This window comes from Pseudophryne corroboree, chromosome 1 (genome assembly GCF_028390025.1).
Source record: "Pseudophryne corroboree isolate aPseCor3 chromosome 1, aPseCor3.hap2, whole genome shotgun sequence".
Lineage (NCBI taxonomy): Eukaryota > Metazoa > Chordata > Amphibia > Anura > Myobatrachidae > Pseudophryne > Pseudophryne corroboree.
In genome coordinates this window covers 1101522797-1101548812 of record NC_086444.1, presented here as the reverse complement: position 1 = coordinate 1101548812, position 26016 = coordinate 1101522797, and the positions used below count along the sequence as shown (strand labels likewise).

General features: G+C 45.5%; 1 protein-coding gene across 1 annotated transcript in view; it reads left to right on the top strand.

The window, feature by feature from the left end:
• The window catches only part of CCKAR (cholecystokinin A receptor), a 109359-nt gene extending 90208 nt beyond the window's left edge, over positions 1-19151 (top strand). Inside the window, exon 5 of the mRNA XM_063922157.1 lies at positions 17392-19151. Within this exon, the coding sequence (XP_063778227.1) occupies positions 17392-17933 (542 nt within the window). The 3' untranslated portion in view covers positions 17934-19151. The remainder of the gene's footprint in view (positions 1-17391) is intronic.
• Positions 19152-26016: the final 6865 nt, after the last annotated feature.

Sequence of the window (26016 nt, the reverse complement as noted above, 5' to 3'; positions counted from 1 at the left end):
ACCAGAGGCGGATTGGCCATAGGGTTTGCAGGGAAGATTCCCGGTGGACCGACGCACCCGTGGGGGCCTGTTTTGTTTGAGGACATGTGGTCATTTTTATAGACATAACGAATAAGATGCAAAATTATTTGCATATAAAAAAATTACTTTGCCACTTAGCCTGTGATTGCAGATGATCTAGTGTATGCTCTGTCTGGCTGACATATAAGATTGAGTGAATGGTGATTGGGATACGGTTGGTGTAATAAACAAGAAAATATATCTTTCTAAAGAATGATATAGTTTCCTAAATTCTGAAGATGTATCATATAATGTGCTCATAATATTTAATTTTATTTATTTTTAACTTCCCCCCTGATGCTGGACATGCCCACTATCTGGTAAGTCTTGGGGGGAGGGTGCTGCTGCCATGGCCCATGGCTAGACCTTACACCTCTGGTGCTGCCCATGTGGGGCCACTAGTACAAATTTTTCCAGGGCCGCTTTTTGTTTCCAATCCACCCCTGTTTGTTACCACACAGGGAATCTGTTAACCATTAACATCTAGGTTATTGAGATGGTTATTGCATATGCCAATCATGTATTTTGTGACTGCATGTGTTACTAATTTAGTGTGTGTGTGTGTGTGTGTGTGTGTGTGTGTGTGTGTGTGTGTGTGTGTGTGTGTGTGTGTGTGGTGTGTGTGTGGTGTGTGTGTGTGTGTGTGTGTGTGTGTGTGTGTGTGTGTGTGTGTGTGTGTGTGTGTGTGTAAATTGCTTTGGCTTAATATTGGGGGTCATTCCGACCTGATCGCACGCTGCCGCTTTTCGCAGCGCAGTGATCAGGTCACTACTGCGTATGCACAGCAATGCGCAGGCGCGTCATACGGGTACAAAGCGGATCGTTGCTGAGCGATGGATTTAATAAAGAATCCATTCGCACAGCCGATCACAAGGAGATTGACAGGAAGAAGGCGCGTCCAAGCGTTTGCAGGGCGGGTGTCTGACGTCAATTCCGGGACCGGACAGGCTGAAGTGATCGCAGCGGCTGAGTAACTTCAGACCTACTCAGAAACTGCACAAAATGTTTTTGCAGAGCTCGGCTGCACAGGCGTTCACACACTTGCAAAGCGAAAATACACTCCCCTATAGGCGGCGACTATCTGATCGCAGCGCTGCAAAAAGTAGCTAGCGAGCGATCAACTCGGAATGACCCCCATAGTGTCAGTCTGACCTATAATTGATGAAACTCCTTATATCTACGTTTCAGGTTCTGGACAATTTTAGAACAGTATCAGACTGTTAATATATTTATATAGGACTGCCTATATGTTTTGAATTGAGTCATTGAACTCAAATTTCTTAATATTATTCCTGATATTTTTGACAACCCTAGAAATTTCTTTCTTGTGTTATTCCCGATGTGAAATTTATCTGAGAGGCTATCATATATCTATTCTAATTCTAACTAATAAAAGTTGACTTTTAACTAATTCCATTTTTTCATAGACAAGAGTGCCCCAACAAGAGAGTTTCTTTCTGTCTTTTTTCTGTCAATACTATATTTACTTTCTGGGCGCACCTACACCTGCTAAATGAAATATATGCTAGTTATTTGATGTCTTTTCGATGTGGACTGCTCTTTGACCCGTCTCTAACTACTTTGACTTAAATTGCTGTACTAGTCGACTGTTTCCCAAAACCTCCCCTCTCATTGGTTGACACCCTCTGTCTCTCGCATCGACACCCTCTCTCTCTACCTGATGACCCCCCTCTCTCCCTGACACCCCCTCTCTCTCTCTCTTCTCTTTCTCCCTGATACAGTCTCACTAACTCATTTTCCACCCTCTCTCTCTCTCCCTTGTTCCCCCCTCATTTTCTCTCTCTCCATGAAAGCCTCTTTTTCTCTCTCTTACTCACTCCTCTGCTCCCCGTTCTGTCTTATAACTACCCCTCACCCACTGTGACTCACGACTCACCCGTTTCCCCCTTTCTTAGTGGAAAGAGGGTATTGGGGTTGGGGGCGGGGGGGGGGGGGCAGTAGGCAGAAGTTTTGCCTAGGGTGTTGAGAAACCTTGCACCGGCCCTGTGCACTAGAAGAATGCCTACTGTGGAAGTTGGGGCCAAACACAGTCATGCTTCTGTTACTTCATAAGATGATGATGCAACGCATTCTTGCCCCGAGTTTAGTAGAGGTGTCACCTTTAAAACAGATAAATTAGTGCCAAAAAAAAAAAGAATAACACTAAGGCTGAAAACAAACTGTGTGGTCAGAAACTTCACAAATCCCTGAGGAGTGTCTAGGGTTGTTCATGTTAGCTATGTCTGAGTCTGACATGTTCCAAATGTGACGATGAATAGCAACACTGCTAGCCATCTTAAGCCCATTGGTAGCTTGGTTTGTGGGGGCCCTAACAAACCATGTACTTCATGGCAGTCCCTGTTGCTTAAGTTCTTGGTTTGTGAAACTGTGCACGTCCTTTTTAATATCCAACATAAGGGTGAGTCTTGCACCGCTTGTGGACTAGATTTAGGAGAACAAGCATGGTATTATCCCCCATACTTACTCTCTGGTGCATCTCATAAAAGCACTACTGACAGTGGTGTAACTAGAAATTTTGTTCCCTTAAGCCCCCAAATCCCCCCCCCCCCATTGTGTGCATGCTCCAAAAATGGGTGTGGCCTCACTAAAAGGGTTGTGGTGTCATTGGATGGGGCATGGCCTTGCAGGAAAAGGCTACCTTATGCCTCAGTTTTGCAACCTGCACGCCCACACAATGGCCATCACGGGGATTGAAAAAAAATCCTGATTCATGCCCCTTACATTATTTGTCATCTTTCTTCCTTATAGAAATGCCCCTTACACATTATGCCACACACCACAATGCCCGTTACACATTATACCACAGACCATAAGGCCCCTTACACATTATGCCATTCACCGTGATGCCCATTACACAATATGCCACTCACCGTAATGCTTTAAAGTAAAACACTGCGCTTCTTATAATTTATAATAAATTTAGATCAGAGTGGCTGCGTGCCTGTCAGTAAACTTTGGAAGACTTCTACTTTATAAAACATACATTTATTTTAGACAAACACATAATAAAATACTAAATAAAATAAGAAACTTATCCCTTATAAGTCCCTAATGGTTTGCGGGATATAACAGTTCATCAGTGGTTTTTTAATGCTCTCTGATAGTATAATTGCACAGTGGCAACAGAAGAAAAAGTTGTTACTTTAATATCTTTGTGGCTCAATAGCGCTTTTGTTACAGTTCCATAGTGACCCTATTACCTCACTGCATCCACAGGCTTTAAACAACGTCTCACTTTAAATCAATTGCTGACCGCCGGCGTCCTGGCTGAATTCAGACACAAGTTTCCAATAAGGTAGCATGACTGCTGGTTAGCTACCCCCCCCCCCCCCCACATGTGTGGTGATCCTTCCACTGCAATTTCACCTTCGCTCCTCCTTTCCCGGTGGGTACAGCGCTGATATATACTCCGTTCTCTTATTTGGTCATTTTTTATAATTTGCCAAAAATTCACAAATCACTTGGTGCACCACCAGGTTGTCCCATTGTTTCTGTTACAGGGTCCCTCACTTCTAATTTATCAGTTTGTAGATGCTCACTTGCACGTCACTAAATTGGAGTCTCATATTAAAGACGCGAAACATATCTGACAGAAAGTCTCTAAAGTCTGCTGGACGGAGGGTTGGACCTTTTTGACACTCAATATACAATCATCCCGCATGAAGCAGGAATTGAGGCAATAAAATATTATCTAAATGGAGACATGAATATAACGAAAGAGAGACGTGACTTTGTAACTGATGCAATATTATTTATATTAACTTACAATTACTTTTTGTTTAATGACATTTATTATTTACAGACACTGGGGACACTGACTTTTACTCAGACATTTAGTTTTGACACAATGGTCTTTCTGGACGCCGCATTCTCTGCCAGAGATGGCATTATTATTCCATCAAATTATATGAAGCCGATTGGGGACTCCAATTACTTACATTATACTATTAGTCATCATAGGCCGTGGATAAGGAATTTCCCAAAAAAAACAAATAGTGCTCCTGAGGCGTTATTGTGCTGGTGATGAGGACTTCTTTTCCCAAATGGAGATAATTCTGGGACACTTCCAAAGGAGAGGAAGAGGATACCCGCCTAAACTCTTCAATAATGCAAGACAATATGCAAGGAAAATATGTAGAAAAGATGTATTACCAATTAATACTGTAGTAGTGGAAGAGAAAAGTGTATGTATTGCAGAGGAGGGATATGTAGCTATGAACATGAGGGATGAAACAACAAAAAGATCAATATCTGATGATACTGTATTTTCATCTAAATACAACACCAAATCATGGGGGGAAAAACAAAAATCTTTTGTAATAACTTCACACTACTGTAACAGGATCCCATATTGAAGAACATTATTGAAAAAAACCCAGCAGTAATTTTTAAAAAGAATACCAATTTGGGTGATATTCTAGCCCGTAGTATGTTAAAAACTCAATCCATCAATAGAAGATGGAGTTTCAACCAATTGGTTAACAAATAAACCTATGGGCTGTTATCGTTGTAATAAGTCTTTCTGCTTAACTTGTACATTTATGGCAAACAAAATTACCAACATAACATCAAGTGTTACTGGGGAAATATTTAAAGTCAAACAATTTATGAATTGTGAATCAAGTAACTGTGTGTATGTTCTCCAATGTCCATGTTCCCTGCAATATGTAGGGAGAACTACCAGAACTATTAACAGCCGGTTCAGAGAACATAGATGCAATATTTTGAATAGAAAATCCACGCATAGTTTATTACGTCACTTATCTAAGTATCATGGAGGAGAGCCTAACGGTTTATCCATTGTGGCAGTAGAAAAAAAATCACAATTACAAAAAGGGGAGGGAATAGGTTTAGGCAACTCTGTATAGGCGAATCGTCTTGGATGTTTAAATTAGAGACTCATACCTCTAAAGGCCTTAATGAGGCATTGGATTATACATGGCTAGACGATTAAATCTACCCATCCCTGTATGAGTTTGGGATAGTTAATGTGCCAATTGGGTTACGGGATGAGGACCTAAAGGAAAAACGAAGAGGTTTTATAATAGTATATGTGGGACTAACAACCTAAATGGTGGGTTCTTGGGGGTGGGGAAAGTAGGGATGGGGTCATTATGCTGAAATGTAAATGTAATTGTGAATCGGTATATGGGTACAAGCTATTGATATTTACAGTGCTTTGTTTTAAATAGAATATGTGCATATTCACCATCACTAGATAGGTATATGTCCGGCTAGGAGTCCTTTCGGTAATTACATTGTCTATGAATGTGAATTGATATATGCTGACAAACAACTAGTGAAGTCATATTTTGGGAGACTTGTACTTAGATTACATATTTTATATATAAATAATTTTATTGTATTTTATTTATGTTGAATATAAAAAACTTTTGTATATGGATTACACGCTAATAGCTTTGAAATGTGATTGACACATTAATGTGAGTATATACATGGAGACTGATCAGTGGATACAGCTGAGATTGATTAACTAAGAACTGTGGGTTTAAAAGAGTGAAGGACCAGGGAGTCCACAGTCTTGAAAAAGTCCCAGTGCATTGTGGGATGAAACGCATTGATGCTATCACCCATTTAGAAACCCATTGCACCACGAGCTATTGGGAGACACGCTGCTGGAGTTAAAATCATCCTGCTACTGTGGTTTGTAGCAGCAGCGTTAAGCATCCGGCCGCTTACCAAATGGAACGGAGTATATATCAGCGCTGTACACACGCGGGGCGGTGACGGCCTCACCACCAGGAAAGGAGGAGAAAATGTGAAATTGCAGTGGAAGGATCACCACACATGTGCGGGGGTAACTATACCAGCAGCCACGCTATGTTATTGGAAACTTGTTTCTGAATTCAGCTGGGACGCCGGCGGTCAGCAATTGATTTGAAGTGAGACATTGGGGTTTATTTACTAATATTCGTGTTTTTGCCGTTTTTAAGGGTGTTTGAACTCGAATGGTATCGGGTGCATTTTACTGCAACTTTTTGAATCCTGATACGGTTATTCACTAAGCTGCCGAGTTTTGCACAATCGTTTTTTCCGATGTCGATGTGATTCGTAATATCAGGCAGTGTTTTACGGGAGTGATGAGTAAAACACTGCCTGAAAAAACACAAGGAATCTCGGCCGGATCTGTGAGATCCGTGCAGGGCTTCATTGTGTACCTTAAAAAGTTGTTTAAAGTCTAAAAAATTCTGAAAAAAATTGCGTGGGGTCCCCCCTCCTAAGCACAACCAGCCTCGGGCTCTTTGAGCCGGTCCTGGTTGAAAAAATATGGGGGGAAAAATGACAGGGGTTCCCCCATATTTAATCAACCAGCACCGGGCTCTGTGCCTGGTCCTGGTTCCAAAAATACGGGGGACAAAAAGCGTAGGGGTCCCCAGTATTTTTTAAACCAGCACCGGGCTCCACTAGCTGGGGAGATAATGCCACAGCCGGGGGACACTTTGATATCGGTCCCTGCGGCCGTGCCATTTAAACCCCAACTAGTCACCCCTGGCCGGGGTACCCTGGAGGAGTGGGGACCCCTTCAATCAAGGGGTCCCCCCCTCCAGCCACCCAAGGGCCAGGGGTGAAGCCCGATGCTGTCCCCCCCATCCAAGGGCGGCGGATGGGGGGCTGATAGCCTTGTGTGAAATTGTGAATATTGTTTTTAGTAGCAGTACTACAAGTCCAAGCAAGCCTCCCCCGCAAGCTGGTACTTGGAGAACCACAAGTACCAGCATGTGGTGGAAAACCGGGCCCGCTGGTACCTGTAGTACTACTACTAAAAAAATACCCCAATAAAAACAGGACACACACACCGTGACAGTACAACTTTATTACATACATGCACACCAACATACACACATACTTACCTATGTTCCCACGAGGCTCGGTCCTCTTCTCCATGTAGAATCCTAGGGGTACCTGTGAAAAAAATTATACTCACATAATCCAGTGTACCTTCTGTTCTTTGTATAATCCATGTACTTGGCAAAATAATAAAACGGAAACCCGACCACGCACTGAAAGGGGCCCCATGTTTACACATGGGACCCCTTTCCCCGACTGCCATTACCCCCCCTGACTCCTGTCAAAGATGGTCCCTTCAGCCAATCAGGGAGCGCCATGTCGTGGCACTCTCCTGATTGGCTGTGTGCTCCTGTAGTGTCTGTGAGGCAGCACACGGCACAGATACAATGTAGCGCCTATGCACTCTATTGTAGCCAATGGTGGGAACTTTGCGGTCAGCGGTTGTCCGAAAGTAACCTCACCGCTGACCGCAAAGTTCCCACCATTGGCTACAATGGAGCGCATAGGCGCTACATTGTATCTGTGCCGTGTGCTGCCTCACAGACACTACAGGAGCACACAGCCAATCAGGAGAGTGCCACGACATGGCGCTCCCTGATTGGCTGAAGGGACCCTCTTTGACAGGAGTCAGGGGGGGTCCTGGCAGTCGGGGAAAGGGGTCCCATGTGTAAACATGGAGCCCCTTTCAGTGCGTGGTCGGGTTTCCGTTTTATTATTTTGCCAAGTACGTGGATTATACAAAGAACAGAAGGTACACTGGATTATGTGAGTATAATTTTTTTCACAGGTACCCCTAGGAGTCTACATGGAGAAGAGGACCGAGCCTCGTGGGAACATAGGTAAGTATGTGTGTATGTTGGTGTGCATGTATGTAATAAAGTTGTACTGTCACGGTGTGTGTGTCCTGTTTTTATTGGGGTATTTTTTTAGTAGTAGTACTACAGGTACCAGCGGGCCCGGTTTTCCACCGCATGCTGGTACTTGTGGTTCTCCAAGTACCAGCTTGCGGGGGAGGCTTGCTGGGACTTGTAGTACTGCTACTAAAAACAATATTCACAATTTCACACAAGGCTATCAGCCCCCCATCCGCCGCCCTTGGATGGGGGGGGGACAGCCTCGGGCTTCACCCCTGGCCCTTGGGTGGCTGGAGGGGGGGACCCCTTGATTGAAGGGGTCCCCACTCCACCAGGGTACCCCGGCCAGGGGTGACCGCAGGGACCGATATCAAAGTGTCCCCCGGCTGTGGCATTATCTCCCTAGCTAGTGGAGCCCGGTGCTGGTTTCAAAAATACGGGGGACCCTTACGCTTTTTGTCCCCCGTATTTTTGGAACCAGGACCAGGCGCAGAGCCCGGTGCTGGTTGATTAAATATGGGGGAACCCCTGTCATTTTTTTCCCCATATTTTTTCAACCAGGACCGGCTCAAAGAGCCCGAGGCTGGTTATGCTTAGGAGGAGGGACCCCACGCAATTTTTTTTTCAGATTTTACACTAAACAGACCCTTTCCCATAGATAACCATGCACAGATCTCACTGATCCGTGCATGGTTATCCAAACTCGACTGGAAAAAGCAGGTCTATTTTATTGCTGCTTTTTTTAACGAATCGGAAAAAAACAGACCCGCACTTGAGCACTCAGAAACTAACACCCAAATACGAATGAATAGTGAATGCCCGTATTCTATGAAATAACAGTCGCGTTTGACCGATGGTCTATTCATTCGTATTTGTGAACGTTGTCATTCAAACCATTACGAATAGTCCAAACACTGCCGAGATTTGTGCTTAGTGAATTCCCGGATTGGGATTTAGAAAAAAAAAACACAAATCGGACAAACTCGGATTCTTAGTAAATACTGGCCCTTGTGTAAAGCCTGTGGATGCAGTGAGGTAATAGGGTCACTATAGAACTGTAACAAAAGCGCTATTGAGCCACAAAGATATTAAAGTAACAACTTTTTCTTCTGTTGCCACTGTGCAATTATACTATCAGAGAGCATTAAAAAAACACTGATGAACTGTTATATCCTGCAAACCATTAGGGACTTATAACGGATAAGTTTCTTATGACATATTATTCTTAATAATTCCAAATTGTATTGTGTGTTTTTGTATTTTATTATGTGTATGTCTAAAATAAATGTATGTTTTATAAAGTAGAAGTCTTCCAAAGTTTACTGACAGGTACGCAGCCACTCTGATCTAAATTTATTATAAATTATAAGAAGTGCAGTCAGTGGCGTAACTAGAAATTTTTCTCCCCCAAGCCAAAAAATCCTTCGGCGCCCCCCCCCCCCCCCCCCCTCCCATACACCCCGTAATTGGCACTCGCAAAGGTAGAAAAATGCGCGCGCCGCAGGCGCGCGCTGGCAAAAAGGGGTGTGGCTTTGTCTAAATGGGCGTGGCTTTGCGTGGAGGGCGTGGCATTGCAGGAAAAGACTACCTTATACCCCAGTTTTGCAACCTGCACGCCCAGACATTGGCCACCACAGGAAAGAAAAATAATCCGGATTCATGCCCCTTACATTATTTGTCATTTTTCCTCCTTATAGTAATGCCCAGTATACATTATTCCACATACTGCAATGGCCCTTAGACATTATTCCATACACAATCAGTGATCGCGCTGAGCCAAAAAAAAAGTGGGTCCCAGGGACCCTTCACTTTTAAAAATTGGGGTCCTACCGGTCTTTTTCTGGGTCCCATCGGAATGAAGGTTCTTATTAATTTTAATCTTGTTTGGACACTACAAAAGTGTTGCAAGATGGGGGGGATGGGGTGACAATGCTGCTGGGCTGTGTAGCATGCAGGACACCCTGCACCAGAGCTGTAACTAGACATTTTGGTGCCCTTAGGCAGAAAGTGAATTGGTGTTAGACCACTTAGACCATAAAGAACAGGTAGTGCGCGCCGCAGGCGCGTTGCAAAATTTTAGGGGCGTGGCTTCATAGGGAAGGGGCGTGACCACATAATAGTGTCAATTCACATTACACCACACAGTAGTGGCGCTTATACACATTGCACCAGGTAGAACCTCCTATGCACACTGATCCAGGTAGATCACGTCATACACTTTGCTCCAGGTACAGCATGTCATACACTTTGCACCAGGTACAGCACGTCATACACTTTGCACCAGGTAGAGCACGTTATCATACACATTGCATCAGGTAGAGCATGTTATCATACACATTGCCGCTAGGTAGAGCAAGTTATCATACACATTGCCGCTAGGTAGAGCAAGTTATCATACACATTGCGTCAGGTAGAACACGTTATTATACACATTGACGCTAGGTAGAGCACGTTATCATACACATTGCCGCTAGGTAGAGCAAGTTATCATACACATTGACGCTAGGTAGAGCAAGTTATCATACACATTGCGTCAGGTAGAACACGTTATTATACACAATGCGCCTGGTAGAGCACGTTATTATACACAATGCGCCTGGTAGAACACGTTATTATACACAATGCGCCTGGTAGAACACGTTATTATACACAATGCGCCTGGTAGAGCACGTTATAATACACATTGCACTAGGTAGAGCACGTTATCATACACATTGCGCCTGGTAGAGCACGTTATTATACACATTGCACCAGGTAGAGCACGTTATCATACACATTGCGCCAGGTAGAGCACGTTATTATACACAATGCGCCTGGTAGAGCACGTTATCATACACATTGCGCCAGGTAGAACACGTTATTATACACACTGCGCCAGGTAGAACACGTTATTATACACAATGCGCCTGGTAGAGCACGTTATTATACACAATGCGCCTGGTAGAGCACTGAGGCACATTGCAGTAACCACTCGCTTATCACCTCCAGTTGCACGAAGGGGCCGTTTGACACAAGTGGCTCCGCCCCCAGCAGCAACTCACTGACACTCACCATTTTTTCTGACAGCACAGTGCAGTGAGTGCACTGGCACAAGTAGCCAGCCTGCGCCTGTAGTAGCCGCAGCCTGGAGGAGCTCTATGTGAAATCGCAAGCAGAGGCTGTTCTCTGGCAAGAAGGAGCTCGTCCAATCGCTTCCCCTGATGGGCTGGCCATTGCTAAATATACCGATAATCAGTTCCAACTGTGTCAAAGTAGTGGAGCCCCAGGTGCAATGGGAAAGTCAGTGTCACTGCACAGTTGTACTGATTACTGGTATATTTAGCAGTGGCCAGCCCGTCAGGGGAAGCGATCGGAGGAGCTCCTTCTTGCCAGCCTCTGCTTGCGATTTCACAGATAGCTCCTTCATGCTGCGGCGCCGGCTGGCTACTTGTGCCAGTGCACTCACTGCACTGTGCTGTCAGAAAAATGGTGTCAGTGAGGCCCTGACACTCTGAGCGGCCTCACATTGCACACACGGAGCTTGCAGCCCCCGGACATCCCGCATCTGCACCAGCTACTCCAGGTGAAGCGGGGCGATGCAGCACTGTCTACTGCTTACCTACAGCGGGAGCTGTGCAGCCCGGCCGGCTCCTGCTGGAAGGTAGTTGTCGGGTCTCGGTGGGGCGTTGAGCGGGTCCCGGGTAGGGGGGTGGCGGCGGGCAGATCCGGAGCTGTACTCCCAGTCGCAGAGGAGGGTGCTGGCGGCAGAGCGGCAGTGGAGCCGGATGAGCGGGGCCAGTCTGTCAGCCCTGCAGCACAGATTCATGTGCTGGCGGGGAGCAGGATTCAAAGCGGAAGATGCTGCAGGCTGTGATTGGATGGAGACTACAGGAGGTGATTGGCCGAGGAAACAGCCAGTCACCTCCTGCATTCCGCTGACAGGCTTAACACATGCAAACACATATTCAGATGAGCGCGTCCTGTGGGACCCGCTCATCTTCTAAATGTGAGTCCCGGGCGGCTGTTTCTGGGTAAAATACGCGCCATAGCGCGTTTTTGTGATCACTGACAATAATGCACATGACACAATATGCACACACCGTAATGCCCCCGACACATTATGCCACACACCGTAATGCCCCCGACACATTATGCCACACACCGTAATGCCTGTGACACATTATGACAGGAATCGCAATGCCCGTTATACATTATGCTACACACTGCAATGCCCCTGATACATTATAGCACATACAATGTCTGTGACACAGTATGACACACACCACAATGATCCTGAGACATTATACCACATACCACAATGCCCGTGACATAGTATACAACACACCGTAATGCCAGATACATTATGACACACACTGCAATGTCCGTGATACATTATGCCACACACCGTAATGCCCATTACACATTAAGTTCTACAGTAAGGCTTCCAATTACTTTTAAATTACCTGCTCGTTGCCAGGGGTTTCATGCTCTTGGTTCCATGCACGGTGCCAGGATGTCATGCTCGTTGCCAGGGGTTTCATGCACTGGGTGTCATGCTCGTTGCTAGGGGGTAGTGCTTGTTGCTAGGGCCGTGCTCCCAGTGCCACATATGCTCCCAGTGCCAGATATTCCCCCACAGTGCCAGGTATATGCACCCAGTGCCAGATATTCCCCCACAGTGCCAGGTATATGCACCCAGTGCCAGATATTCCCCCACAGTGCCTGCTTCCCCCCCCAGTGCCAGGTATATGCCCCCCCAGTCCCGGGTATATGCCCCCCCAGTGCCAGGTATATTCCCCCAGTGCCAGGTATATGCCCCCCCAGTGCCAGGTATATGCCCCCAGTGCCAGATATTCTCCCACAGTGCCAGATATTCCCCCCAGTGCCAGGTATATGCCCCCAGTGCCAGGTATATGCCCCCAGTGCCAGGTACATGCCCCCCCAGTGCCAGTTATATGCCCCCAGTGCCAGGTATATGCCCCCAGTGCCAGATATCCCCCCCAGTGCCTGCTTCCCCCCCAGTGCCAGGTATATGCCCCCAGTGCCAGGTATATGCCCCCCCAGTGCCAGGTATATGCCCCCAGTGCCGGGTATATGCCCCCCCAGTGCCGGGTATATGCCCCCAGTGCCAGGTACATGCCCCCAGTGCCAGATATTCCCCCCCAGTGCCTGCTTCCCCCCAGTGCCAGGTATATGCCTCCAGTGCCGGGTATATGCCCCCCCAGTGCCAGGTATATGCCCCCCCAGTGCCGGGTATATGCCCCCAGTGCCAGGTACATGCCCCCAGTGCCGGGTATATGCCCCCCCAGTGCCAGGTATATGTCCCCAGTGCCAGGTACATGCCCTCAGTGCCGGGTATATGCCCCCCCAGTGCCAGGTATATGTCCCCAGTGCCAGATCTGCCCCCCCAGTGCCAGGTATATGTCCCCAGTGCCGGGTATATGCCCCACTGCCTGCTCCCCCGGCCCCCCCCTATGTGTTGGAGGGACACGAGCGCATCGCGCGTCTCTCCTGTGTCCCTCCTGGCTCTCCCCCGGCTGGTCTAATAAAGGAAGTGCCGTTCGTGAGCCAATCAGAGCTCACGATCGGCACTTGCTTACTTAGACCGGCCGGGGGAGAGCCAGGAGGGACACAGGAGAGACGCGCGATGCGCTCGTGTCCCTCCAACACATAGGGGGGGGGCCGGGGGAGCAGGCACCGCAGGGAGGGAGAGGAGATCGCAGATTGACATGCGGACGCTCGTCCGTATGTCAATCTGTTCTAAATCAGTGGCGCCCCCGCAGCCCCTCGCCCCCAAGCCACCGCGAGGACTGCGGGGGCAGTAGTTACGCCACTGAGTGCAGTGTTTTACTTTAAACCATTTTATTTTGCCGGGGACTCTAACCAGGTCCAAAACACAAGCAGCATTAAATTAAATTAAATCGGCACACAGCGCCGGGAGGGTGGTGCTGGCTCACCACCAGAAAGTTTTTTTTCTTCTCTCTTTTTACTCCACGTAATGCCCCTCACACATTATGCCACATACTGTAATGCCCCTGACACATTATGCCACACACCGTAATGCCTGTGATACATTATTCTACACACCGTAATGCCCCTGATAAACTATGCCACACACCATAATGCCCCTCACACATTATGCCACACACCATAATGCCCCTGACACATTATGCCACACACCGTAATGCCCCATCACACATTATGCCACACACTGTAATGCCCCTGACACATTATGCCACACAAAGTAATGCTTGTTACACATTATGCCACATACTGTAATGCCTGTGACAAATGATGCCATGCACCACAATGCCCCTGACAATTTATACCACATAGCGCAATGCCTGTGATACATTATGCCACAGACCACAATGCCCCTGACATATTATGCCCCACAGTAAGGCTTCTACTTACTTTTAAATGACCTGCTCGTTGCCAGGGTTTTCATGCTCCTAATATTTGTTATACCGCTTTTCCATCTAAATGTCAGGTAGCACACAGGATTATGTAGCTGGCCCCAACCCGGATGCAACCCGGCTGAGACCCTGATCAGATTGGCAGCAGGACCCGGACGTCAGTGGTCACAAGTGCAGTGCCGGTGGTGGAGATGAGATCATCTCCTAGCGCCGACTCTAAATGGGGATCCGGTCTCTAGGTTAACAAGAAATTGTCTCTAGGTCGACAATGTCTAGGTCAACCACTATTGGTCGACTCTAGGTCGACATGTACTAGGTTGACATGACAAAAGGTTGACATGAGTTTTTCACTTTTTTTTCCTTTTTTGAACTTTTTTATACTTTACGATCCACGTGGTCTACAATTGGGAACGGTAACCTGTGCCAAGCGCAGCGGTAACAGAGCGAGGCACCTTGCCTGAAGCATGGCGAGTGAAGAGAGCCACGTGAGGGGACACGGTGCACAAATTTGGGTTTCCCGGGCACTTTACGAAGAAAATTACACCAATTTTTTTTTTTTAACTCATGTCGACCTTTTTTCATGTTGATCTAGTACATGTTGACCTAGAGTCCCTGTCGACCTACTTACTGTCGACCAATAGTGGTCGACCTAGACACTGTCGACCTAAGTCTAGTCTATCTAACATACCACACCCCAATAAATGGGTCCCAGCCGCATTGACCCGGCTTACCGCTTTACACTGCACTGCGACCTGGGTCCTTCCCGGGACCAACCCTGCAAGCAAGCCGGGTTGGATTCCCCGGTTACTAGACCCAGGTATACACTTTCCCACTGAGCCGCTTCCGGGTTATCGCGCCAATTACCGGGGTTTTTAGCAGCAGTGGAAAAGGGATAACAGTTTAACATAGGCTGATTTGGAGTTTGCAGCTCTGCAGTGTGCAACTATTCATTTTCTTGGTTTCTGTCTTCAAACCTTGGCTATTAATATATTAAAGGTGGATTCTTTTATGGCATTTTCTCTTTTAAAAATATATACATTTTGTAAATTAAACATTTTTTTTCATAAATGTTTTTATTGCAAAAAAGAATACAAATAAACTTACATTGTCTCTGAGCAACATGAATGTCCTTTGCGTTTTCTTTTAAACATCATAACTTGAGATATACTTATACCAGTACAATTACAGAAAAGGTTGATGAATCAACATAGAAAGTAAAATATACCATTGTGCTTTGTTACAGATATCATCCAGACCAGTATGTATATTTTTGCATAGTGTGTCATAATGATAAAACAAGCACAGTAGAAATTGCAAATAATCATTTACATAACATTTTATGCAATAAAATATAAAAGGAACAGTATACCATATGATTGAGGTAACCAGGTTAGACATAGCGTTAGGTATGTAAAGTTATGATAGAGCTGAGCCAAAAGCAATATTTGTGCCCAGAAACATTAGAGAGAATTGTCAATAATGGATGAGAAAAGTGGTCTGAGGGAAATCACATAGATTTCGTTATAGAGAAAACAAGCCAGCCAAATACGGATATGTAAACAAGTCACTTTAGACATCAACCCTCTCCCTGTTTAGGAATGAAAAAGGGACAATTTGGAGAAACAGGGAGGCTAGTTTAACTTTTAACTAATCTTAGGAGGTTCTCAAAAACCCAAGTTGGCCATTGAAATTCTCCAATTGCCTTAGCTGTGCCCAGGGGCGGATTGGGAAACAAAAGTGGCACTGGAAAAGTGGCCTCATGTGGGAAGCACCAAATCAACTGTAGGTGGAGCCAATACCAAAATAGGCGGGATTAATACTTCAAAATGTAATGTAGTTATACCAACAAACGGCAGAGCATGTCATAGTAGCTGGATGTAACACATTAAAAAGTTTAGAAAGTATTGTGTTGTAGAAGAAGTAGTTAAGAGTATACTGCGGTAACAATTAACCCTCTGCACACTCACAAAATAAACTGCAAACCCATCATAGCTATTTCATGCTATACAGGGCCGGTGCAAGGTTTCTAAACAAAAACCCACTAAGCAGGACATGTTGATGCCGGTGGGCGTGACGTCAGCATTTCAGCTCGCCATCCCCGGAGGTGCCAAAATGGGACTTTTCGCATTGCGCCGGATAGTTTAGTCGGGTACCCGACTGCTTTGGGAGCGATCAGTGCGAAAACGTGTGACATTTGTATATCGCCCCTGGAGCACTGCCTTAATTGTGTGGATTCTACCATAGAAAGAACAAAATGTTTTATTGATATTTTTAATGTAATAAATGGTGTTTCACTATATGTGATATTCCTCCCCCTTTTTTATGTGAACTTTTGGAGTAAATGACTGACAGTTTACCAAAGGGATATCTCTGAAGGGGGAGACGACAGCCACTTGTTTAGCGCCAGTTAAGTCCCACCTTTGATTTTGTTTGGTGTATTATTGTGAAGGGTTGAGGAAAACCTTCTTAAAAGGAAGGGATTTTTTTGGGCTGCTCAGTGCGCCTGATTGGAATTCACTCATTTCTATATTGAAATGTTTTCAAACATAGCCCGTAACATGGCAGTTAGTTGATTGGCTAGTGCTTTATCTCGCTCCACTTTATATCCGTCCGAGGCTTTAGTAAATAGACCCCACCATCTTAAAAGTAAACAGTGTTCATTCCCGTAGTAGGTGGAGTGTATTATGTTTTCATTGTTGATATTGTGGCAAAAAATGCATAGGTTGTAATAGCCTGTAGGAGTATATATGTGTTATCTGTAATGACTTATGGGCAGCCTGCTAATGATTCATCCATTTACACAGAGTATGAAGTGATCAGAGTGTATAATATGGTCGCTGATGCAGCTGTGTGGGCACTCAGATGGGCATACGTTGAAAAAACAAACAAACCTGTCCTGCGTACAGAGTCACTGAAGCACAATACTGCTGTCATTTCATTGCTATATTACCAGCTGGTTATTATCATGCTATAATTTATATGGAGAGATAAAGCCAACAAAATAATTCCCCTCACTAGAGAATGCCATGATACCGAGACATTACATCTCCAAAACAAATTAACTGCATGAATCACATTAGAGTTTTGTTTAGGTCACGTTGCTCTCTGCCAAATTGCAGATGTTGTTGTGCATCAGATTCCCGGATGTCTGATATTCTGGATATTAGACATAATTTTGTTGCTATGATTATTTCTATCATTCATGCTAATTATTGCATTTATTTTCTCCCCCTTCGGTACGTGCTGTACAGAACGGACAAGCAGCATAAGCAGCAATCAGTTTGAAAATGGGGACGGCTGCTATCTACAGAAGGCCAGGAGGAAGAAGAAGGTGGAAATGAGGCGGCTCTCCGCCCACAGTAGCGCTAAGATAGAAAGAGTCCGGAGTAACAGCTCCGCTGCCAACCTAGTGGCCAAGAAGCGGGTTATCCGCATGCTGATTGTCATCGTTATCCTCTTTTTTATATGCTGGACTCCAGTGTTCAGCGTAAATGCCTGGAGGGCCTTTGATGCTACTAAAGCCGGAATCCTTCTGTCGGGAGCACCGATCTCCTTTATTCATCTACTGTCTTATACATCGGCTTGTGTCAATCCAATCATCTACTGCTTCATGAACAAGCGCTTCCGGATGGGATTTCTGGCTACCTTCAGCTTTTGCCCTGGGAGTCATGTGCAAAGCAGAGTAATGGTCCCCGGGGTTGGAGAGGAAGATGGCCGGACCACGGGGGCTTCTCTGTCCAGGTACACCTACACCAACATCAGCATTTCTGCAACTACCTCTGCCCCGACATGAGCCGGCGGCGAGCTCTCACCAGAGAAAGTACTGTGAGAAGAGTGGTGTGATAGTGTGTGAGAACAGTGGTGTGATATTGCTATAAGGACCGGTTCGTACACCACTGTGATGTATGCCGACGCTTTGTACATAGACCCTGATAATAAGTGTGTAACGTCGGCAGCCTGGATTAACTGTGCTTTGGTACAGTGTCTGTTTCTTACATCATCTGCCAGAGAACTGACTACAGCCCAATGAATGTGAGAATTACTACAAATCTGCACCACATCATTCATCCCTCATCAGTGCCATGGACCTGACCAACACATTCCTTCTAATCTCTACTGGGAACTCATTTATTCTGTGTACATAGTTCTTCTTTGTTGGTAAAGTGGCTACATCTCAAATAAGCTACACATGCATGCTCTTATGTATAGTAGGGCTCGTAGTGACGACGTTGGATTCCTTTCTTATGTTCTGTAATATGTATATGTTGGGCCGAGATATCAGCTGTGTGTTATTTCTGACCTTTTTATAAAACATAACGGTCTATTCATGAAGCAGTGAAAACAGTGGAGAAGTGAGCCTGTGGAGAAGTTGCCCATGGCAACCAATCAGCTGCTCCATACCATTGCAAATTATAAATGTTACTTCAATGCTGATTGGTTGCCATGAGCAACTAACTTCTCCACTGGCTCACTTCTCCACACTTTTCACTGCTTCATGAATAGACCCCATAATCCAGAATTGTCCATATACAGTAATGTATGATCCTGGCAGCCCAAACCTCCATTTATTCACCCCCACCCCGGCTTAATAAAGGAAGTGTCGTGTATGAAAAAATCATAACATCACCAGTCACTGGGAAGGAATACTGGGAAAGTGGTAGAAGTGATGAGTATTGCGCTGTGATTCCCTCAGTGATTTTAGCACTATGGAACATAAGGGGCTCATGCCACTCTGCCCCAAATCAGACGTTGAAAATGTGTTCACTATAAAGCCGCAATTGCAAAATATCAGCTCTCGCAAGTTGAGTGCGGGCCTGCGTTAATAGCATGTGGGCCAGGTTTACTTCCTGCATATGTCGCATAGACTTACACCCATGTGTTTAACCATTTGGCATTCTGTCCCTCCGTAGTATGCTTGCAAAATACGGAATTGCAATTAGGCTTCAATAGCACTTAGCAAATAGCAAAACTCTGTAAAGGCCCGTACACACTGGCCGACGGACCCGCGATATATCGGCCGTTCAAGAGAACGGCTGATATATCGCGGGTCCGTCGGCCAGTGCGTACGGTCGGTACGTCTGTGAACTCCGTCGTTCACAGACGGCCCCGCAGCACAGCCGATGGCCAATATATCTACCGATATATTGGCGCGTCGCTGTGTGTGTACGTCGGTCGGCCGACCACCCGTACACATGCTGCGGCGGCCTGCGGTGATTGACAGCTGAACTGGCCGGGCATGTGTACACGCCCGCCCAGTTCATGATGTCAGTCCCCGACGGATCGGGCAGTGTGTATGCTCAACACACTGCCCGATCCCTCCATAGATATATCTGCAGATCAGTTGATCTGCAGATATATCTACTAGTGTGTACCCACCTTAATGCAGCAGATGCAGCTCTCTATGAGGGAACAAATCATTTAAACAATTGTTACAACATGCACAATGCATTGCAGGAGCATCAGAGGAAACACCTATCAGCATCAGCGGTGCATTCACAGTCAGCCAATCACAAGCAGCGCAATAGTACTGGAGACCATCATCATTGTGTATTTGCACCTGCCCACAGCCACCCACAAATAATACGACTAAAACAGGGGTATGTGTGTCTCTGTGGCAATCTATCTCTGTATGCAATTACGCCAACACACCACTACTGTACTCTGCTTTCCTTAGTGCACTCTTTCCTGCGTCTCCAGGCCCTTCTGTCACATTCACACAAATCTGCGAGAGCGCATTAGTGTGCGGTGTGATTGCTGGACATGTGCAGGGCAGTTCCTTATATCTTATGTACAGTAGGTGCATCAGCCCTAAGTGTGTTTGTTTTGGGTAACACAACAGCAGTAAAAGGGAGTCCTGGAGAAAGTGGCTGTGTGCAGCTTCGGGCGCCCACCTCAGCGGACCATTCCATGTGTAGGGAAAAAGTGTCAGGGGGTCTAGCAGAGAAATTATCATCAAACAGCTGTAAGTACAGGAGCATTTGTTTGCATAGGTCTGTTTTTGTGACCTGGGCACCAGGTTTATTCGCTGTTACTTAGAGAACTGTCTGCATAGTAAAAGGTAGCCAGGCTAGGATTTTATGTTTGTTTTGCACCTATTTTGTACCATCACCTATTAATAAAACTGTGAGCTAGTTAAACATAACTGCTATACTCTGCTTGTGTTTCCTGTGAGCCCCATCTGCCCAAGCAGACGGCAATCCTGCTTATTTCCTCACATGTGCAGTCATACAGTGCATCCAAAAGTATTCACAGCGCTTCACTTTTTCCACATTTTGTTATGTTACAGCCTTATTCCAAAATGGAATAAATCAATTTTTGTCCTACACACAATGGTCCTAATTCAGACCTGTTCACTCGCTAGGGTTTTTTTTGCAGTCCTGCGTTCGCATAGTCGCCGTCCATAGCGGAGTGTATTTTCGCTTTGCAAGTGTGCAAAAGCATGTGTAGCAGAGCTGTACAAACAGATATTGGGGGTAATTCTGAGTTGATCGCAGCAGGATCTTTGTTAGCAGTTGGGCAAAACCATGTGCACTGCAGGGGAGGCAGATATAACATGTGCAGAGAGAGTTAGATTTGGGTGTGGTGTGTTCAATCTGCAATCTAAATTGCAGTGTAAAATAAAGCAGCCAGTATTTACCCTGCACAGAAACAAAATAACCCACCCAAATCTAACTCTCTCTGCACATGTTTTATCTGCCTCCCCTGCAGTGCACATGGTTTTGCCCAACTGCTAACAAAAATCCTGCTGCGATCAACTCAGAATTACCCCCATTGGGGGTCATTCCGAGTTGTTCGCCCGTTGCCGAATTTCGCAACGGAGCGATTAAAGCAAAAATTCGTATGCGCATGGTACGCAGGGCGCATGCGCTAAGTATTTTAGCTCAAAACTTAGTAGATTTACTCACGTCCGAACGAACAATTTCCATCGTTGAAGTTATCGGAGTGTGATTGACAGGAAGTGGGTGTTTCTGGGCGGAAACTGGACTTTTTCTGGGAGTGTGCGGAAAAACGCAGGTGTGCCAGGATTAAAACGCGGGAGTGTCTGGAGAAACGTGGGAGTGGCTGGCCGAACGCAGGGCGTGTTTGTGACGTCAAACCAGGAACGAAACGGGCTGAGCTGATCGCAGTGTAGGAGTAAGTCTCGAGCTACTCAGAAACTGCTAAGAATTTTCTATTCGCAATTCTGCTAATCTTTCGTTCGCAATTCTGCTAAGCTAAGATACACTCCCAGAGGGCGGCGGCCTAGCGTGTGCAATGCTGCTAAAATCTGCTAGCGAGCGAAGAACTCGGAATGATCCCCCTTGTGCAGTCTCTGAGTAGCCCACGACTTACTCAGCCGCTGCAAAAACTTCAGCCTGTCCGGTACCGGAATTGACGTCAGGAACCCTCCCTGCAAAGGCTTGGACACGCCTGCGTTTAGCCAAACACTCCCAGAAAATGGTCAGCTGACACCCACAAACGCCTTCTTCCTGTCAATATCCTTGCGAATGGTTCCTTCGCACAAACCCATCGCTGAGCAGTGTGACGCGCCTGCGCATTGCGGTGCATGCACAGTTTAGACCTGATCGCCCACTGTACGAAAATGCAGCCTCGCGATCAGGTCTGAATTAGCCCCAATACCACATAATGACAACGTGAAAAAAGTTATTTTGAGATTTTTGAAAATTTATTACAAATAAAAAACTAAGGCATCACATGTACACAAGTATTCACAGCCTTTGCCATGACGCTCAAAATTGAGGTCAGGTGCATCATGTTTCCACTGATCATCCTTGAGCTGTTCCTACAGCTTAATTGGAGTCCACCTGTGGTCAATTCAGTTGATTGGGCATGATTTGGAAAGGCACACATTTGTCTATATAAGGTCCCACATTTGACAGTGCATGTTTGAGCACAAACCAAGCATGAAGTCAAAGAACTTGTCTGTAGACCACCGTGACAGGATTGTCTCAAGGCACAAATCTGGGGAAGGGTACAGAAAAATAGTGCTGGCTTGAAAGTCCCAATGAACACAGTGACCTCCATCATCCGTAAATGGAAGAAGTTCAGAACCACCAAGATTCTTACTAGAGATGGCTGGCCGTCTAAAATAAGTGATTGGGGGAGAAGGGCCCTAGTCAGGGAGGTGACCAACCCGATGGTCACTCTGTCAGAGCTACAGCATTCCTCTGTGGAGAGAGGAGAACCTTTCAGAAGGACAGCCATCTCTGCAGCAATCCACCAATCAGGCCTGTATGGTAGAGTGGCCAGACGGAAGCCACTCCTTAGTAAAAAGTACATGGGAGCCCACCTGGAGTTTGCCAAAATGCACCTGAAGGACTCTCAGACCATGAGAATCAAAATTCTTTGGTCTGATGAGACAAAGATTGAACTCATTGGCGTGAATGCCAGGTGTCATGTTTGTAGGAAACCAGGCACCGCTCATCACCAGACCAATACCATCCCTACAGTGAAGCATGGTGGTGGCAGCATCATGCTGTGGGGATGTTTTTCAGCGGCAGGGACTGGGAGACTAGTAAGGATAGAGGGAAAGATGAATGCAGCAATGTACAGAGACATCCTGGATGGCCTGGAAAACCTGCTCCACAGTGCTCTTGACCTCAAACTGGGGCGACGATTCATCTTTCAGCAAGACAATGACCCTAAGCACACAGCCAAGATATCAAAGGAGTGGCTTCAGGACAACTATGTCCTTGAGTGGCCAAGCCAGAGCCCAGACTTGAATCTGATTGAACATCTCTGGAGAGATCTGAAAATGGCTGTGCACCAACGATTACCATCCAACCTGATGGAGCTTGAGAGGTGCTGCAATGAGAAATGGGCGAAACTGGCCAAAGATAGGTGTGCCAAGCTTGTGGCATCATATTAAAAAAGACTTGTGGCTGTAATTGCTGCCAAAGGTGCTTCAACAAAGTATTGAGCAAAGGCTGTGAATACTTATGTACATGTGATTTCATAGTTGTGTGTGCGTGTGCGTGCGTGCGTGTGTGTGTGTCTGAACATACATTGTTACACTTATCGAACTGATACTAATAGTACAATTGCACCTCGATATATGGATTCCTATGTTTACATTTACCAGTAGCACAGACAGGAAAGTTTTACAAGTACTTAAATAGAAGCTGACTTTCGTCAAGGAGTGACTGGTAGAACTTGTGGTGCTTGACAAAATTTTCATGTTGCAAGCTTTTCGGCTCTGTCTCTGTGATCAGTCACTATCTGCAAAATATAAAATATATTCTTGCTGTGTGCAAGAAAATCTCTCCAAAGATCATTGGCTGGAGGGAGCTGATCCGGTCCGACATTCCGGAAACTTGTCTGGTCCAGCTTTCACCTAATCCTGGAGGAAACAGATAATCTCTCAAACAAATTATTTCATACACAAAAAATAAAAAAAATCTAACAATGGGGGTAACTCTGAGTTGATCGCAGCAGGAACTTTATTAGCAGTTGGGCAAAACCATGTGCACTGCGGGGGGGGGGGGGGGCAGATATAACATGTGCAGAGAGAGTTAGATTTGGGTGTGGTGTGTTCAAACTGAAATCTAAATTGCAGTGTAAAAATAAAGCAGCCAGTATTTACCCTGCACAGAAACAAAATAACCCACCCAAATCTAACTCTCTATGCAAATGTTATATCTGCCTCCCCTGCAGTGCACATGGTTTTGCCCAACTGCCAACAAAGTTCCTGCTGCGATCAACTCAGAATTACCCCCAAAGACCGTTTCTTAAAATCATGTCTGGATACTGTCAGGTTTCTGATTTTGTCTGTCCCCGGAGGGGGCACTAGTGGGTCAGTGTTAGTATGATATATAAAACGTGGAGGCAGAATAAAATTCTTGAGTAACTAACTCATCCTTTATGCGATCAGAAAGACCATGCCAGAAGGTGGCAACCAGTGCCTGGTTGTTCCACTTCACCTCTGATGCCAATGTCTGGAACTGGATGACATACTGACCGACAGTACGCGTTCCCTGGCACGGTACCTGGTCAGTAACAACAAGTAAATCTCATGAGCACAGGTCACTACAATGAAGCAGGAAAATGACTAACATCAGTGTCCCGCCACACAAGCTATTTAAAATGTATCTGAACCAAGAGGCTGAATGATGTCAGCACAGGAGCAGCACACCTGCGAAAAGAGGAGGATGCTAGTGAAGTTTCCTTGACAATCAGCTCAACGGGCAGAACATAAATTATGTCAGTGTGCAATGCCCTGGCATCTGTTGTCAAGGACCGGCTGCTACTGCGGTGATACACGTCACATCTACCGCAAATGAGAAATTAATTTCACAGAGGTTTCACTGAGTATCTGCTACGCTTTGTAACCCTTGTGTAACTGCCATTTATTTTTCCCAAAGAGACCCGTTAGTAATGATAAGCATTCCAGCCTGCTCAGTTTGAGGTGACTGAACTCTGGAGTAAATGTTTACACCTAAAACCTTTTATCAGTGACTCTGCACACACATTTAATCCTACATCTAGCAAAGGCTGAAACACCTGCATACATTATTCATTTAGTTCTTTGATCCCGCGGAGTTTGACAAGCTGAAAGATCCATACTTCATATCCTCTCTATCACCGCGTGTTGGCTGGGAAAATGACAAATTGCCTTTGTAGCTGTGTTCTTCCTAACTTGTGGCTGTGGGAATTTGCAAGATACACTGTTCTACATGTTACAGGGGTGTAATGTCAAAATATAAATAAACACTTTTTTTGCAATTCGGACACCTAACAGACTAACAAATATATAAATATATATGTATATACAGTATATATACAGTATATATATATATATATATATATATATATATACTGTGTATATATATATATATATATATATATATATATATAGGGTTTCGTTACCGGCACTCAAAGCCTCCTTGCCAATTGCCCTGGTGCCCTCCGACGCTGAAAGTTAAATATAACCAAAATGTAAACACAGCTTAGAGCGCAGTCTCTTCTTTTATTGCTGCCCACTAAGTCCCTATTGAGTGCCGCCAGTCCTCCACTGCTACCTGTATATATATATATATATATATATATATATATACAGTACCAGTCAACAATTCAATTAAATGAGAAATTGTGTCCAAACTTTTGACTGGTAATGTATATATTTTATATAAAAGTCAGAGTATGTATATTTGCTTGTTCTTTATAGACTCCTACATACCTTGATGGATCTGGACCAAACTTGGCACACATACCCTTCATTATCCAACTTATAATACTGGTGGGGTTTCAAGTGAAAGAATCTAACCCTTGCGGGGCCAGGTCTCCATTCACAAAAATGCATATAGAAAATGCATTGGTCTGTTTGTGTGTGTCTGTCCGGTCTGTCTGTGAGGTCATGATGTGATGTCATAATGGTAACAACTGCTTATACCAGTACTTTACTGCTGCCCTGTCTCATACTCCTTCAGAACCCTGACAACACACTGCTCACCAGCAGTAGGTGATATCACCGGAAAAGCTACTCACATAAGGTTAGTGACTGGACAAAGGTAAGGGCAGCTTAGTGCAATGCGGCAGTGGCAGACTTTGCAGCAGACTTGGCAACATAAAATACTGGCAGTGTTTCAATTTAAAAAATCCACCCCTTTAGGGGTATTGGCAGGGAACTACTCAGCGGGTGTAAAAGCATCACCGCTGTGCGATGATTTGCACCCTTGCGGGGGTCTAGGGCCTGACATGCGGGGCGGACTAGCCCTGTGCTGGGCGTCCCCCCACATGTCTGAGAAACTGATCGTAGATGTGCTAAAATTAGCACATCTACGATCAGATCTGAATTAGGCCCAAAGTATGTATGTATGAATGTATGTACTGTATGTATGTTTGTTCTTCATAGATTCCTACATGGCTTGATGGATCTG